The sequence below is a fragment of the Falco rusticolus genome, chromosome Z (assembly GCF_015220075.1).
Source record: "Falco rusticolus isolate bFalRus1 chromosome Z, bFalRus1.pri, whole genome shotgun sequence".
NCBI classification, from domain to species: Eukaryota; Metazoa; Chordata; class Aves; order Falconiformes; family Falconidae; genus Falco; species Falco rusticolus.
This window is the reverse complement of record NC_051210.1, coordinates 40,431,510-40,447,283: the sequence shown is the minus strand read 5'-3', so window position 1 is coordinate 40,447,283 and position 15,774 is coordinate 40,431,510. Positions and strand designations below refer to the sequence as shown.

The window sequence follows — 15,774 nt, the reverse complement described above, 5'->3', positions numbered from 1 at the left end:
TTCGTTTTCTAGAAAACTTGGTTTGTGTAAATTTGTATTTAATTGTTTTAATTGGCTGTTATTTCAGGCAATGTGTTTGTATACTCTCTGAAAAACAGAAAAGCTGAGATAGAAATGGCCTACGTCTTGGGGGTTAATGCCTGCTACTTGTGTCAGTATTTGTGTGAACAAGTTTGTGCAACTGATTTTACAGAATTAAAAATATTAGTGTGGTGTTTAAGGCATTAACCAGTTCATGTATCCAAATTTTTGGAACATCTTTAAGTTGGGAATTTTCCAGGGCTTGGCAGACATCAAATACAGAATTGTAACTGCCTGGTTTGGTTGGGAGATCAGTTCTCATGATCTTCTCTCATAAAGACCTTTCTTTCATTTGTTTTTGTTTTCTGAGATTTTTGGAAATGCATGAAAAGATACAGCTACAGTTGTGCTCTGAAACAAGGTATTTTGTGTATGCTTACAAAAGAACATTTGGCGTAGTTCTACATTTTGCAATTAAGAGATCTTAGACAACTGCATTTTGTGCCTACCTTTCACTGTGTGTATTAACAATGTAGGAAAGGTCATCACTGACGTAGCAGGAGTGCAGTGAAATAAAACATGTGCTTGGGAAGGGAGATGATTCAGTGCATTCTAGATGGTACATTTCTAGCTTGTACCTTTATATAATGAAGCCATTTCTAATGGCCCTCTGTTTTTCAAGGGGTTTTTATTTGAAGTTTCTAAGCCTTCCACTTGTTTCCACCTAAGAGTGCTTGTGCTGGACCTCTGAACAAGTTCAGGTGGTTTTCTGATTTTCTCATGTGGATTATTAGTGTTAGAGTGGAATTAGATTGGAATAATTGGTTGTTAGCAATGGAAAGTAACAGCTTCCTGAAATAATGGAACATCACTATCAACTACCATAATTGCTAGTTTTTAATTGGCTGTTTACAGGTTTAACTGTTTTATACTTTGTATGACAGTTATTCTCACTTTTATACTTCACTGTTTGTAATGGGTATATTCCCAGGATAGTTCAGATGGCCGTTTTTTCTTCTCTACTTTCCCCTGTAGGACAGGGTTATATTTACAAGTTCTTTCCTTCTCCTATCTCTTTATTTCATTTTCCCTTTAACTGTAGCAACCAAAACTGTGTGTTACCGTGTAGTGTATTTCTTACCACAGAGAAACATTTTTTGCTATAGATAGTTTTAGGAAGTTTATTCTTTAACTTTGTCTACTTTGCAACCATGTTTTACTTTGCTGGAGGCTTTTTTCTCGTGTTTGCTGCCAGAGGTGTATGATTCTAATTCAGGTCAACGCTTTCTATATTAAGTGGAAAAGCAATGTTATACAAATATAATTCCATGAAGCATCATTTCTCTCCTATTTCCTGTTCTTTGTGCCTTTTATGTAACTCTGTTATGCACAGGTGATCAAGAATGACTCTATTCATGTTGTCCACCATCTGCTGTTATTGTTACTTATTCTTTTGCAAACATCTATCTTCTAAAATATTAAAACGTATAACTAAACAATTAGCTTGCCTTATGTTTTCATGACTTATGAAGTACATTTGATAAGGAAGGTGCAATGAATATGACTTCTATTTTTAAAATGTACTAGGAATTTGTTACATTTTTGTGTGTAGAAGAAGTATGACATGAAACAGTGTTTGTAAAATTAACAGCAAGAGTTTGTGTTAGCATTACCGTTCCTAATTTGTTTTCTTGCTTAGAACCCAGCTAGTGAACCTCCTTTTTTAAAGGTGAAATGCATTACTTGCAAAAAAAAAAAAAAAAAAAAAAAAAAAAAAGAAACCAAATACTCATATTATGGACAGAATGTAGCAAAAAAAATTACAGAAGATAATGTTTTGTAAGAGAAGTATCTCAAAGACAGCAGAAATAATGGCTCTACTACTGTCTCTATGATGACAGTACCTTGATATGTGCTTAAGATAGTGATTAACTGGTCCTATGAAATCCAAGGAATATTGACTCAGAACAGTGTATTTAGGAAGCAGTAGTAAAAGATGTACTATTTGCATATACAAAGCTCAGATATGTGTAAAGAACTTTTAAGGTGTACAGCAAGGATATTGTTTTAGCAGTTGAGGTAGTATGTTTCTTCTGTTATGTGAACATCTTCATTTTTTAACCTATTAAGGAAGAATGAAAGGAAATGCAGAATGAACAGAAGTACAGTTGTAATAGTGTATTAGATACTTGAACAACAAAATAAACCAAATGATACCTGCATGCTTTGACATATGTATGGCAGAATGCATACCCAAGGGCTTTTGATTATCTGGAAAACTCTTTAGAATTATTTAAACCACTTTAGTAACAACACAACATATACACATCAGTGCTCAAAAAAACCCCATGAAGTATGAGTATATAGGCAAGATATTCTATTTCTGTGTAGTTAGCATGAGCAGGTTTTTTTGTTTAAAACTAAAGCCCCATTTCTCTTTATCTGTTCCATACTCCAGCTCCTCCCGGTGAAAGCAAGGAAAGTTGAATGGATGACAAATGCTAGTCTGAATTAGTTCCGTGATCATACACTGTTCGGGAGTCAAGTTTGTTGCACTTCATCTGAATCTCTTCAATTAGTCAGGAAAAAGTACTGAAGAATCCTACCTTTGTATACCTAGGCTCAACTTGCAAATTTGTGTAACATTGCAGCTCTTTTTGATTTTGCTTAGGAATTTGATAAGCTGTATTTTAGTACTTGTGTTAGGAAGCATGTTGGTGGGATAGTTACATTATGATACATTTACGAGAAGACTAGGTTGAAGAAAAGATAGAAGTTGTATTTACTCAAATGCAGTTGGAATCAAACGGTAAATTATGTCATTATTTAGAGTCTGTGCAGTTAAACTAACCAAAATACCACAAATTTAAGAGAAGACATCACAGTTCAAATAGAGAGGAGAGCATGGGGTTTACAAACATGCTTGATTATGGCACAGCTATCCTTCTCCCCGTCTCATGTACTTGTCATTACAAGTTCTTGCTTCTCTGAGTGCATCTGTCTCTCTCATCTTGCTCATTTAGTCATGTTGGATCAATGTGGGACAGTCTATGTCTAGATTCTAAACTTAAACATATTATCAGCATTTTTTTTACAATATTACTGAAATAGCAGTACTGATTGAAAGCAAAGATACAGATATACCTAACATTTAAATAAATGCAACAATATATATACATGTATAACTTTTTGTCCTGTTCAATTATGGGTTTTCATAATGGTCCTGCTAAGAAACTAAAAAAATAATAATTACCTTTTAGCTTTGATATTGCATTCTGTAGTAATTTTTATCCTCTTTTGTTGAAATACATCCTTCCTTTATCAATTTTTGCTTGTCTCTCCCCACTTAGTTTGATTTCTAGTTTGCTTTAATTCGGTTCATATGTCATCTGTTTCATTGCTACAGAGGTTGGGTGTGTAGTCATTAATTCCCTTGATCTTTTACTTTTTTTTTCTTGATACTAAAAGGGCTGTCTATTTAAGTGACCAGATAAACAGTTCATTCCTGTCTTTTCTTGGATAAAACTAAGTCATTCTCCCAGGGTGGTTGAGATCCAGTATTTGATAAGCCAGGCACAGCCTGAAGGTGGAGTAGATATCCATCTTGTCTGGAACACAACCACTTACCCATGTATTTTAATGTAATAAAATTAGCAGTGCTGTTGAAGACAATGCATCTGCTCATCTTGTGTCAAGTTAATTCTTATGTACTGTGGCTTTGGGCCCAAATGAAACATTTTAATCATCTTTCTAGGTCTTAATCAGGTGACTATCATACATTTTATATAAATATAAATATAAACATATATATATGCATGCCTTAAAATATTTTCGCGAGATTGCTTGAAATTCTAGGTAGCCTTATAATGTTTGTCTGTATTGCAAATGCTGTGTGCTTTCCAAGACTGCATCATTTTACCATTACATTTATTGTTAATAAAGCCAGCGTAAATAAAATCGGGTGAAAAAAAGTGCAACTGTTTTGCAGCCCCATTAATATTTGCTTTTTTTTCTTAAGAATGGGAAAGTGATAGCGCTGATTATACTTTTACAAATTTTGGTCTGGTGTGATTCTGAAGTTGTAAGAAGAATAGTTTAAAGGCAGCGTGTGATGTTTGTATTTCATAATCACTTAACATTGGAAGGAGAGGATTATATTGCATATGTACCCAGTTGATTTAATGCGTAGTGCTATAACATCACCCACACAGGAGAGGAAATACTAAGTTCTCTGCAATATAATTATGGAAAATCTTTTCAGGGTGATTAATTAGGCTAAATCGGTATCTGAAAAATAAGTAATAAAAGCACACCTTGAACGTTGCGGTATGTATAATTTTTAACAAATGTTTTGTATGAATATTTTATTTATGTGCCAGAAAACTTAACTAATCTTACCCTAAAGTGCTTTTGGTTTAGTTCTGTGACTATTGTGAAATTCTGTGACTGAAGATTAGCATTGTTGTCTAAGCTGCCTGGAAGAAAAGCAGAAAGTAACCTAACACTCATGTCATAGTTTCTTTCTTACCATAGTGTGTTATAGTCAAAAGGTTATGAATACAAGAGCTCCCATAGTGAAGTGAAGTTCCAGAATTCAAATACAAATGTTTAATGATCTGAAAAGCTTTTAAAAATTATTGTTAAATTTTGGTAAAGTTGCTTTCCATTCACAGCACAGGTTTTATTTTGTATTCTGTCTCTGAAACAAGCGCAATGCTCTGCTTCCATCCTTAACATTTATGTATGGAATTAATTTTATTTAAACATACATTAGTGTTACTTGAAGAATTTTTGTCCTTGCATTCATCTTAATCTGTTACTGAAGTAACAATTGATTTATGTTTTAAGGACAATTTTCCCCTCAGTCTTTACTAGGGATTAGTGAAAAAAAAAGGCAATTGGCTTTGTAATTCTGTTTCAGAGCTTTTTAGAGTCATTGGAGGGAGTAAATAATTAGACTTCACTATGCATTTGTGCTCCTGTTCATTCCCCCTTTCCTCATCCCTCCCTTCCTAAGAAGACATTTAGTGCCCCAGTCTCCATTAAAAGCACTAGGTAGATCTCTGTAGATCTCTATACCTTCTGAAAATCTGTCATATAGGTTGCAGACAATGTCTTAAGATGCCTTTCAATAAGCAATCAATGCAGACAATATTGTTTAGGCATCTAAACAATATTGTTTAGTCATTTTTATTATTACAAACAACGCGTAAGTAGCCACTCTGAATGCTGTGTGGAAGATCACCCTAATACTATAGCAACAAAATATATATTAAAGCTGAATTCTGTGTGGAAAATAAACCATCAACTTTAGAAACAGTGATGTAGTCTGATTACTTCTGAACATATAATCTGTCTTGCAAGTTTCTGGTTAACTTGTTCCTGGAGCAGAAGAGTAGTGGTTTGTTCATTGTCTTGTCTCAGCTAAATTCTGGACTTCTATTGAAAATACAAAGAATGCTGTTTCCTGGGAGTATATAATTAGTATACTCATTCTTAAAATTATGTATTTCTGGTCTTATTTATTTGCTCCTTATCTTTTTATTTAGCATTTCAGTTCAAAAACAACAAAAAAGGCACGCCTGCAGAACATAAAAATGACCACTTTTTGTATTTCTAAAAATGTTATCTCTGTTTAATGCAGTATAGTATGGAATGTAGTTGTATTTGCAAGGCAGCTTAGTATCTTTTCTGCTTGTTTTTTCTCTGTGTTCCTCTAAAAAGAGTCTGCTTGCATCTTCTGTACACACCTCTTCAGGTGCTGGGATACAGCAGATAATCTTTCCTGTCTCATCCCAGGGCTGACCAGACCCAGTGCTGTTGGCCTCTCCTCCTGCATTTGTGCTTCAGTCCTCTGGCCATGTTAGTGGCTCTCTGCTAGGCCTGTTCTGTCAGTGAAATTGCAGCCTTTTAGTAGGCTTATTTTAAACTTCGTTTCTTTCCAGAGGGTTAAGTTAAGCTAAGTAGATTGTTAGGCATTCAGCTTATGAATATTTAATGGAAAAAATAATGCAGTAGAAGCTTGTCAAAAGTTAAGGTTGTTAAAATAATCTGATTGCTTTCCCTTACCAAACAACTGAGCTATTAGATAATGAAGAAACCATAGAAATTTTGCTTTGCTTTTGGAAGGACTGTTGTGTCCTTTATTAACTTTCTGTAATTTGTCTGAATTTAGTTTTTAATTGTATTTGATTTTGGTTTTAAAACCCACCAAACAAAACTCTCCAGACCAGCTTCAGTGTAACTCTGAGAACATTTTAAAATTATTTCAATGTACTTAAATGTAGTGAGTCTGTCCTGGGTTTTTCTCAACTTCTGTTAAATTTGGATATGGCCTCATGCTGGGTTTAAGTCTATGCCAGCGTGAACTGCCTCCTGAAGGGCAATCATATTCTGTCCCCACCTGCATGTTCCTGCCTCTTTCCTTGAGTTGTCCTCTGCACTTGTGTAGCTTCATAAGAAGGAAGGCTGTGCAGAAATTTGAAGAAGACAGACACATTTCCTATTGTGGCATCTCAGGCTACGATTAGTTTAGGTTTTTGTGGATACACACACACCCTCATGTGTTTTATGTCTGCATTAGTCGAGTGGTTGGATGAGGTCAATCTGGAGAGGTTACAAGGACTTTGGAGTTAAGGATGTAAGTGATTTTTAAAAATTATTTGAAAACATTAAGTTGAAATTCAATAGCAGTAAGTACAAAGTATTACAGAAAGATAAATTCAGTGTGCAAATAAAAAAAGGGGAAAAGCTCAGAGAATTATTTTGTGGTCTTACCAATGTCAGCTCAGGTTTAATAGAGCAAACAGTGGGTTATAAAGGCCGGGGTTACAACAACACTTCTAGCTTTAGCAATATGAGTATTTATTGTCTTTCTTGCTGGGTCTTCCCAGCCCTTGTTGGTCTGTTGAATGACCAGGCTATGTAAATGGACTTAATTTATTACAGGCAAAATGAACTATTTTTATTCAGAGCACAATTTAAACTTTATCTTAACCATCTGCCTATTCTGAACTGGTGTGTTGAGGAAGAGTGACCTGGCAGTGGGAGTGGGGATTAGAAGGGGTGAGAAGCAAGTAAGTGCAGTATAACTAGGTCCTCTTTATCCAAAATTTTAGGAAACATGAACACAGGGAAGCTTAAAGGGAAGAAGAAAGTTTACAGGAATGAATATTTATTTACATGTTATGAAAAAATGGATCATGCTGACAAGTGAAACTGAACAATTCCATTCTGCAGAGGTATTTAAAAAATAACAGAGGAGTGTTTCACATACTTCTGTCTCATCTCAAGGGAAAGAGCTAAATTATTCCACTGAGGACTCTTCCAGGCAATATAATTAGTCTATCAGATATGAGGTATGTATGCGATAGTGGAGGCACAAAAACCAATAGCGAGCAAACAAACGAAGAAGATATACTGTGAGAGTATTTTAAATAAATCTAGAGTTTGGATGACATGGATAAGAAAGGCCAAATGTGGTAGAAACGATACAGTTGGCTGATGAAAAGACATTTTAATGTGAACGAAGGGTAGCCTACCAAAATTCTTTCACATATGCAGGGCACATTTTAAATAGCTCCTTGCATGTATTTGAAAATTATTGCTTTTAATGAGTATTGGATGTGTATTTCGAGGAGTGCAAATACTTGGAGTTGGGTTATGAACTTTCTAAATATTTTAAATGAAGCAAACTAGGCAAGTATGCACAGTTAATTTGGGGAAATACGAGTAGGAGAGGGCAAGAGCTGGGAGTCCCATGCCTTATCAATACCATAGAACCCTGGAGAATGAAGCAGGAGTGTTCTACTAATACCTAACATTATTTTGTACAGCTAAATGTTTCCATATACAGAGGTATATGTCTCTAGTTTTTGGTCTCTGCTTTTCTTTAAAAATAGATATAAATGAACAACATGTGTTGTTGCTTGCCTGTAAAGCAGAGAATGCTGTGGTACTAAGAGTGTTCTAACCACATACTCATTTGCAAATACTTCTTGATAACTTCCACTGAAATGATCAAAACAATCAAACCTGAAATGCATATTTATAATCTTTAAAATTTCTAATGTGATACATTTTATTGAAGCTTTAATGTTAAGTGTCAGCAATTGAAAAAGCTAATAATAGGGATGTAGGAAATGCCTAGTTACCATACATAAGCTAGTATTATATGTGACTGGTTCTTTATACAGGACTACAGTGGTAGACAGAGTTGCAACAAAACATTTTTTTAGGACTTTTTTCTTCTAAAATCTCAACTTGGATACAGTCTCAAGAAATGTTTATCAATTTTGTCTTATTTTGCTGTTCTGTATAGTTTTGTATTGTTGCAGGGAGTTAAGCTTCTGCTTTTCAGCAGGTAGAAGAAAATGTCTAGTTCTGTTAACAAGCCTTGCTAATGAATTATTATTATATACATCCTAGCAAGGGGCTTTATCTCTGCAGTTCCACACATGTGTTCCCAGTGGGCTTTTGAATTTCTAGAGGAGTTTTTCATTATCACAGCAATAAGGAATTCATGGCAATAATGAATGTAGAGTTCCTGCCTCCAGAGAATCATAGTATGTAGTGGAGATGCAAAACCAAGGAGAGAGCTTATGTAATAGGTGATCAAAGCAGTTACACTAATACCAGCTTCTTTCCAGTTGTCTTAAATGTGATGTTTTTCTGTATGCTGTGTATGGGCTGTTACTGCTGGCAAAAAGGTACTGAATTGTGCTTTAGCAAAACTTCTGTGGATGAGTTTCTCACTAAGCTAAGAACTGTCCAGTGCAAGAATGTTAGTGGACAGTTTCTTTACAGCAGAATGAACAAATATCTGCATGTACAGCAGCAACTCTGATGCTTATTTAGAGTTACAAGATTGGACTTCAAGGTCTTTTACTACTTTTTAGCATTTACTTTTGGCCACGTATTTGTATTACAGAAATAATCTGTCTAAGTTACTGGAATTAAATTAGAGAGCTATGACCAAAAATAGCTTTAAGATAACCCTCTAAAACAGAATTTTTTGAAATAGTTTTTTTATAGTAGGTTTCTGATATTTCTTAATCTGTAGAACGCTATAGTAATACCAAACTGACTAAAATATTGTCACTGTGCATGACTATGATACACTAGAGAGCAGGGAAAGGAAGTAATTCCATTTATAATTGTATTCTCTTAACAGTGGGGGGGCGGGGGTTGCATGTTATTTGGTGAGCAGTAACTCTTTGGACACTGCAGGCATAGACCAGATAGTACAGAAATAACATTAAAAAAACGCCAAACAAACCAGGCTTTTTGGTTTTATGGGTTTTTTGCCTCCTCCTCTGAATTACAATTATGTATCTTCCTCTGGAATATAAAAAATATACAGAAAAATCTGTCTGTATGTTTGCAGTTGGGTATTGAAAAAAAACCAATGATGAAGCTGTTAGAAAATATGTTTGGTTTAAGGATAGGTACACTATGAAGTATCAGAACTTCAATTACCATAATGTAGACAGAAATTCGCTTTGAGGACATGTATCCCAAGATTGGCAAATACCTTCATAGTCATGTACTTCCCTGGAATTTTTTTATGTTCTTTTCAATACAATTTTCCATTTATTGTTGCAGATTATACTATCCAAAGTCTTTCTATTTAGAAACTCAGCAACTGATTAGTGAAGTATGCGGTACCTTCATAATGTAACTCCTACTTTTAAAAAGGTAAAATTGGTGAAATTATTACAGAATTAACTAAGCATGCACAATTACTTTGTCTTAAAACTGCAGTGTGTCAGTTCAGTTTCTTTCCCAGTTAGAGCTCTAAATAGGACTACCTTAAATTACGTGAGACACAGCCTAACTTCATGTAACAGAACCACACTTTGCACAGAAGACAAAGCTTTTTGCTAATTCAGTATCAATATAGAATTATCAAAATACAGTGCAAAAATAGATATTCAAATGAGTGAGCCCCCAACACTGTCAAAACAGAATAACATATTACCTTATTCGCTGCACTGTTCTAATGTTCTGTAGACTCCTTAAAAATAATTAATTTAAAAATTGTTCAGAGGTCCAGAAGCAGACACACCTGAAAACAGCCATTAAAATTCACTTGCTAGTGTCTGGAGATAGAGAGGCTACCTAGAATTTTTGGAAGCTGATGCATCTAAACTTCAGGTGATTTGAGATAGGATTAAACAGACACACTGTTACATCTGAATTAAAGATGTGTCAGAGTGTATGCAGTAACAGTTGTTACTTGTCTACAAGTGTGTTCATCTTGTCTGCTGCTGTATTTGTAAACAAGATCAGACCTTTTCATCTCCACTAAACAGACGCGTTGATCTGAAACTTTCAGCTGTAGAAAATTAATGGTGTTTAGCCTCAGCCTCATTGGCCTCTGTTCAATTGTCTCTCAAATTTCATGGGTTTTATGTTTAGGTATTAATAGTTTTGAAAAGAATTTATATTTATAGAATTTATTTTTTTTAATTTAAATCCCCACAATTAATTGAAGAATTAATTTGGATTGAGTTTATTTGTATGGCAGTATTTGTCTCCTTTTAATTTGCCCTGTTAATTAATGTTAAATAAATCAGACAATCCTCTAAATACAAAGTAAATGTGACATTGTAGGCATTGAACTGCAGCTTTGCTATTTATTTTAGGATGTTCAGAGATGCTTCTTGCCATGCTAGCTGAGAATTTGCTGTAACTTAGTGTAATTATCTTAATACTTTTGTGGTAAGAAATTAATCACATCTTCCAAATGTAAACCAGAAAAGCACAGATATAAACATTTATAAGTAAATCTTATAAGCATTTATTATATTTGCTTATTGTAAATAAGCAAAAAATGTTGATGCAATTTAATTTAATGCTTTTATAGGTATTTGCTTATTTTCCAGTGAGGAGACCTCTTGTTTTCTGTTAAATGCTGTTATCCCAAGTGTTAATGGATTTCCAGCTATTAAGAGGTAATCATATACCTTAAGTATTTAATTATAAATTTGAAAAATCTTCATGAGCAAATATTTGGAATGCACTCATAGTAAATTGGCTCATTTTCTTTTAATTTACTGGAATTGCTGGTATAGGAGCAGTTGTAATGTGGAAAGCATATTAATCTGTGGAGACGCATTGTATATACAAAACTTATATGAGGTGATTTAGGCTCACTCTTGTTACTTAGATTCACAGCAGAAAAATAATTATCTTTTGAGGTAATGCATTTGAAATAAACACAGCAATGTTAAAAACAAACAGTGCAGTAATAAATTCAATTAGATGTTGCATAATGGTCTATCTGTTTTAAAGGATTATCGCTGGTGAAGAGAGCCAACTGGAGCCCTATAATAAAGTTGGTTTCTTTCAGGTTAAAAGCTGTCTAGAAATATTTTCACTTTCTGAAAAATACAGCCAGTGGTTCCTGATGGCAAATCCTGAAGCAACTAGCTTGATGCCATGCTGTGCAGACACATTCACCCTTTGGTGACTGTATAATTTTTAATAAAGGCAACTGGACTTAAAAAAATTTCTAGATTTAGTGTGTATCAGAAATGGTTGTGAAGTGATTCTGATTTCTTTTTCCTTTTTTTTTTATAGAACGTGAAAAGTGGAGGAACTGCAATTAATTTCAGTACTGTAATAATCAAAATTATTTTTGGCACTGAGGGTCTGAATATCCTTGCTCTTTATGGAGACATCACATGTAAAAAATGTCTAAGGCTTTGTAAAACTGTTGCCCAATAGACTGGAACATGGAGACACAGCTAGAGCCCATGAAGGATGACTTGCCCTTAATGGCCAACACTAGCTACATGCTTGTAAAGCACTATGTATTGGATTTGGATGTGGATTTTAGAAGTAAAGTTATTGAAGGCATCATAGTTTTATTCTTTGAGACTGGGAGCCAGTACAGGAAAACCAGCAGTACTGGGAAAGAAGGTTGCCGGTCACAGTTTGATGAAGCCTGTAAAAGGAGGGCATCTGAACCCTGCCATATTCCTGTGCCAAACCTGAGTGCCTGTTCATCTAAAATGGAATGTAATGATTTTGCTGTCTGTGGTAAACATGAAGAAGATACTTCTGATAAAAATGGTAACCACAGCAATGAGGAACAGGCTTCTGGGATGTCTAGTTCAAAGGACTGCTGTGACATAGAGAATCATGGGAACAAGGATTTTCTGCTGGTATTGGACTGCTGTGATTTATCTGTGCTAAAGGTTGAGGAGATAGATGTTGCTGCTGTGGCAGGCATTGAAGAATTTGTAAGGTCTGCCAAGCTAACGGATAGTTCAAAGGAGCTGGAAAATCTCAGGAATCAGATTGTACATGAACTTGTGGCTTTACCTGCAGATCGCTGGAAGGAACAGTTACGGTATTTCACTTGCTGCAGCCAGGCGCCTGGCTGTGGAGAGCTTCTGTTTACTACTGACACTTGGAGCTTGGAGATAAGGAAATCAGGAATTCAGACGCCAGCAGACTTTCCTCATGCAATAAGAATATGGTACAAAACCAAACCGGAGGGAAGATCTGTTACATGGACTACAGACCAAAGTGGCAGGTATGTAACTGTTAGCTGAAAGCTTTGCACACATTAATTTTAAACATAGGTGCAAGAATGTATAGTTGCATAATGCTGAGCAACTGTGAAGATGATGAGCATTCTTTTCCATTGTTTTCATTTTGTCATTGGTTGAATCCTGTTGATGTCCAGTAGGAGAACAAACTCTGCTCAAGAAGTCCCAGTGGACTTGCAGACCTCAGGCCTGTCTAAATGATTGTGTTTGCTCTTTCTGAGTGGGAGTAAATAATTGTTGTGTATTGCAATAAGTGTGTGCAGGGAATGATCGCATAGGGGAAGAGAAGGTATGCATGACAGCTTTTTTTCAGTGTGATACATAGTGTTCTTTTTCCTTCCTGGTTTAAACAACTGATCATGCCACATAAAGATCAGTATTCATGCTATTAAATTACTTCACAACTATCTTTTTTTGTCTATTTAGAGATGCAGTCTTTTCCTGTTTAGTCTCTCATAATCAACTTTTAAAATCTCCTTCGTCTATTTTGTAAAGTACATTGATGACAGGAAATGAATGGCAAACTGAAACTCCAAGAACTGACATTTTATCTAACGTTTGTGAAAGTACACAGTGCTGTACAGAAATCTTCAAGATAAGTTCTTTATAGGAGGGAAACTACAATCCACTCTTGACTTTGACAACTGTAACTGTTTTACTGTAGTGTTCAAAGCTGGATTTTAATGGCAGTTCTTTATGATGCCTAAAAAAGCAGGAAGAAAGTTGGAAGATGAGGAAGAAATTTAATCTGACTGAATACTTGCTTTTCATTCTCCAACTAGAGATACATGGTTACCTTTCATTTAATAGAAATTGAGTCTTCTCGCTGGCATCCCTGTTAGGAAAAACTTTACCTCTGCTGCTAAACTATGATCAGCATCAGGTCTAGGAATGTCTCAGTCATGTTCACTACCTCTTTCCCTTCCCCCTGCCTTCCCCACTCTTCAAGGACTTATTTTTGGTATGAGTTTAGGAAATCTAATTCAATATATTGTGTTCAGTTATGAAAAGTTAATTTTGACTGCTTGCAAAGGTGGGGCAATTGCCTGTGATCACACCACATATCTGCGTCTACCTGCCTCTTACTAAACTCTTCGAGACCAATATTAGTTAGCAACGCTTACCTGGTGTAGGACTCCTTTCTGTGTTTCCTGTTTTGAGCATTTGGAGTTTCCTTTTAAGCATCTGAATCACTAATATCTTTCCCTTTCACTACAAGGCATTATCCTTACTTCAGAGACATTTCATGGCAGCTGTACACAAACACATGGAATTTTATGGATCAACAAAGAGGCAAGAAAAGATGGCTTGACATTGGTCAAGCAGTCTGTTAGTAGCAAACAGTCTCCAGCTGGTTTATTTTCAGTCTTTTGTAGGGTATTCCAGAAACTAATTCCTGTCAGAAAATGAGTTGTCATATCACAGTCATTAGAATCTTTCTTGCTATTTTTTAAAAATCAAGTTTTGTATGTGATGAATCCGTAAATATAGTGGTAAAGCTCATTGTACAAAGTGCTGACATATTTTTCCTTCCCTCTCTAAAAATAAAGCCCATTTATAATGTTTGGGGGAAGTACTGTTATGTTATACATATAAAGGGAAATTCTTTAAATTGTTCCAAGTAATGCATGTGGTGCTTTTTTAGGCAGATGTCAAATCCTTTCCCAGAGGAGTCTCTAATCTGTGGTTCTAACCCGAAAGAAAAGTGAAGTGACTAACAAGGTACAAGCATTGTGTGGCCCCTTCTGTTTCCTGTTATTTAACATTGGTACAATGTTTCAAACTTGAACCTATGCAGTATTTTGTAAAGACTTGCATTTTATTTGTTCTAAACAAAGATGTATTATAACATACAGAGAAATCCCTTAAAGCTTTGAGGGATGAGTTTAGGCAAGTTGAAATATGCAAACCTGATGTTAGCACAGCAGGGCACACTTCTGTTTTCAGTAGAGGAACTGAACACATATGATTTCACCATTGCTCTATTTGGGCTTTTCATTCTAGAAAATACATTAATGGTCAAGAGGCAAGGTTTTTCTGTAGCCTTAGAACATGTTTTTTGTAATAACATGCTTTCTGGGGCCTTTATGCCTAAAAAGGGGGCAAAATAGAGGAATATATGAGCAAGTGTCTGTGGGTACATGCACATGCGCACACACACACACACACACATATACACACACACTTTTTTTTTTTGTCTCTCCAGAAGTTATACTTACAAGGAATATGTCAGCTCTTAAAATTGGCACGTAACTTTTAACAGTGATAAATAACATCATTATTAAAATAGAAAAAAAAAGAAGAGCAAAATAGAGGCATAAGTGAGTGAGTGTATGTGGGTACATGCACACGCTCACACACACACACATACACACACTTTTTTTGTCTCTCCAGAAGTTATACTTAAAAGGAATATATCAGCTCTTACAATTGGCAGGTAACTTTTAACAGTGATAAATAACATCATTATTAAAATAAAAAAAAAGTTGTGATTATAATGTTTGTAATATATTTATCATGAACGAAGAGCAGTTCTGTTTCAAAGATCTGAATTATTTACTAGCACAGTACAGCACTGGGGTTTCAAACTAAGAAGGTAATGCTGCAATTTTAACAAAATTATACTTTTGTTTGAAGTATTCTTATTAAGTATTATACAATGATTTAAAATGCAAACTCATTTTAGACACTATAATAACCACTTTGTGGAAGGAATAATGTGCATAAAGCATCTTTCATTACTGAGAAGGAGAAACTTTTTTTGCCAGCCTGTCAAGGTATTTAAGCAGTTTTGCCTAACTCTTAGGAGTATGTAGCAGTGTTGAGTCAGCATGGCTACTAGCATATTTCAAATTAAATGTTTCTCATGATCATTGTTAAGAATCCTTATTTGTTAAAATATCCTGGGATCCCATCTCTTTATCTTTAAGAAAAGGATTAAACATGTTTTGAGTTAAAATTAAAGAGGTGATATTCCTAGCAGACAGCCTTGTAAATTCACCTCTATCTGGAGAGTCCTTCCACCTTTTTTTGTCCTACGTATTGCCACTTCTAGTGCTGTCATAAATTAGTTAATGGTTGTGTTGATATGGATGAGTGACTGGAATGAAACTCACTTCCTCATTGTGGGATTAGGAATGAAAGGTTATCTTTGATATGAACAAAATGGTAAAATCATTGGAACAATCTGAAC

At 35.0% G+C, this 15,774-nt stretch overlaps 1 protein-coding gene across 7 annotated transcripts in view; it reads left to right on the top strand.

The window, feature by feature from the left end:
• The window catches only part of LOC119141279 (aminopeptidase O (putative)), a 202,600-nt gene that overhangs the window by 2,675 nt on the left and 184,151 nt on the right, over positions 1 to 15,774 (top strand). For 6 of the 7 annotated variants that reach the window (XR_005101890.1, XR_005101891.1, XM_037373414.1 and 3 more), the window contains exons 2-4: positions 9,625 to 9,717; positions 10,889 to 10,976; positions 11,605 to 12,565. Coding sequence is in view for 5 of the 7 variants with exons in the window: in XM_037373414.1 (XP_037229311.1) it covers positions 11,760 to 12,565 (806 nt within the window). In the remaining 2 variants the exon portion in view is untranslated. The remainder of the gene's footprint in view (positions 1 to 9,624; positions 9,718 to 10,888; positions 10,977 to 11,604; positions 12,566 to 15,774) is intronic. The other variant, XM_037373415.1, reaches the window with a different exon arrangement.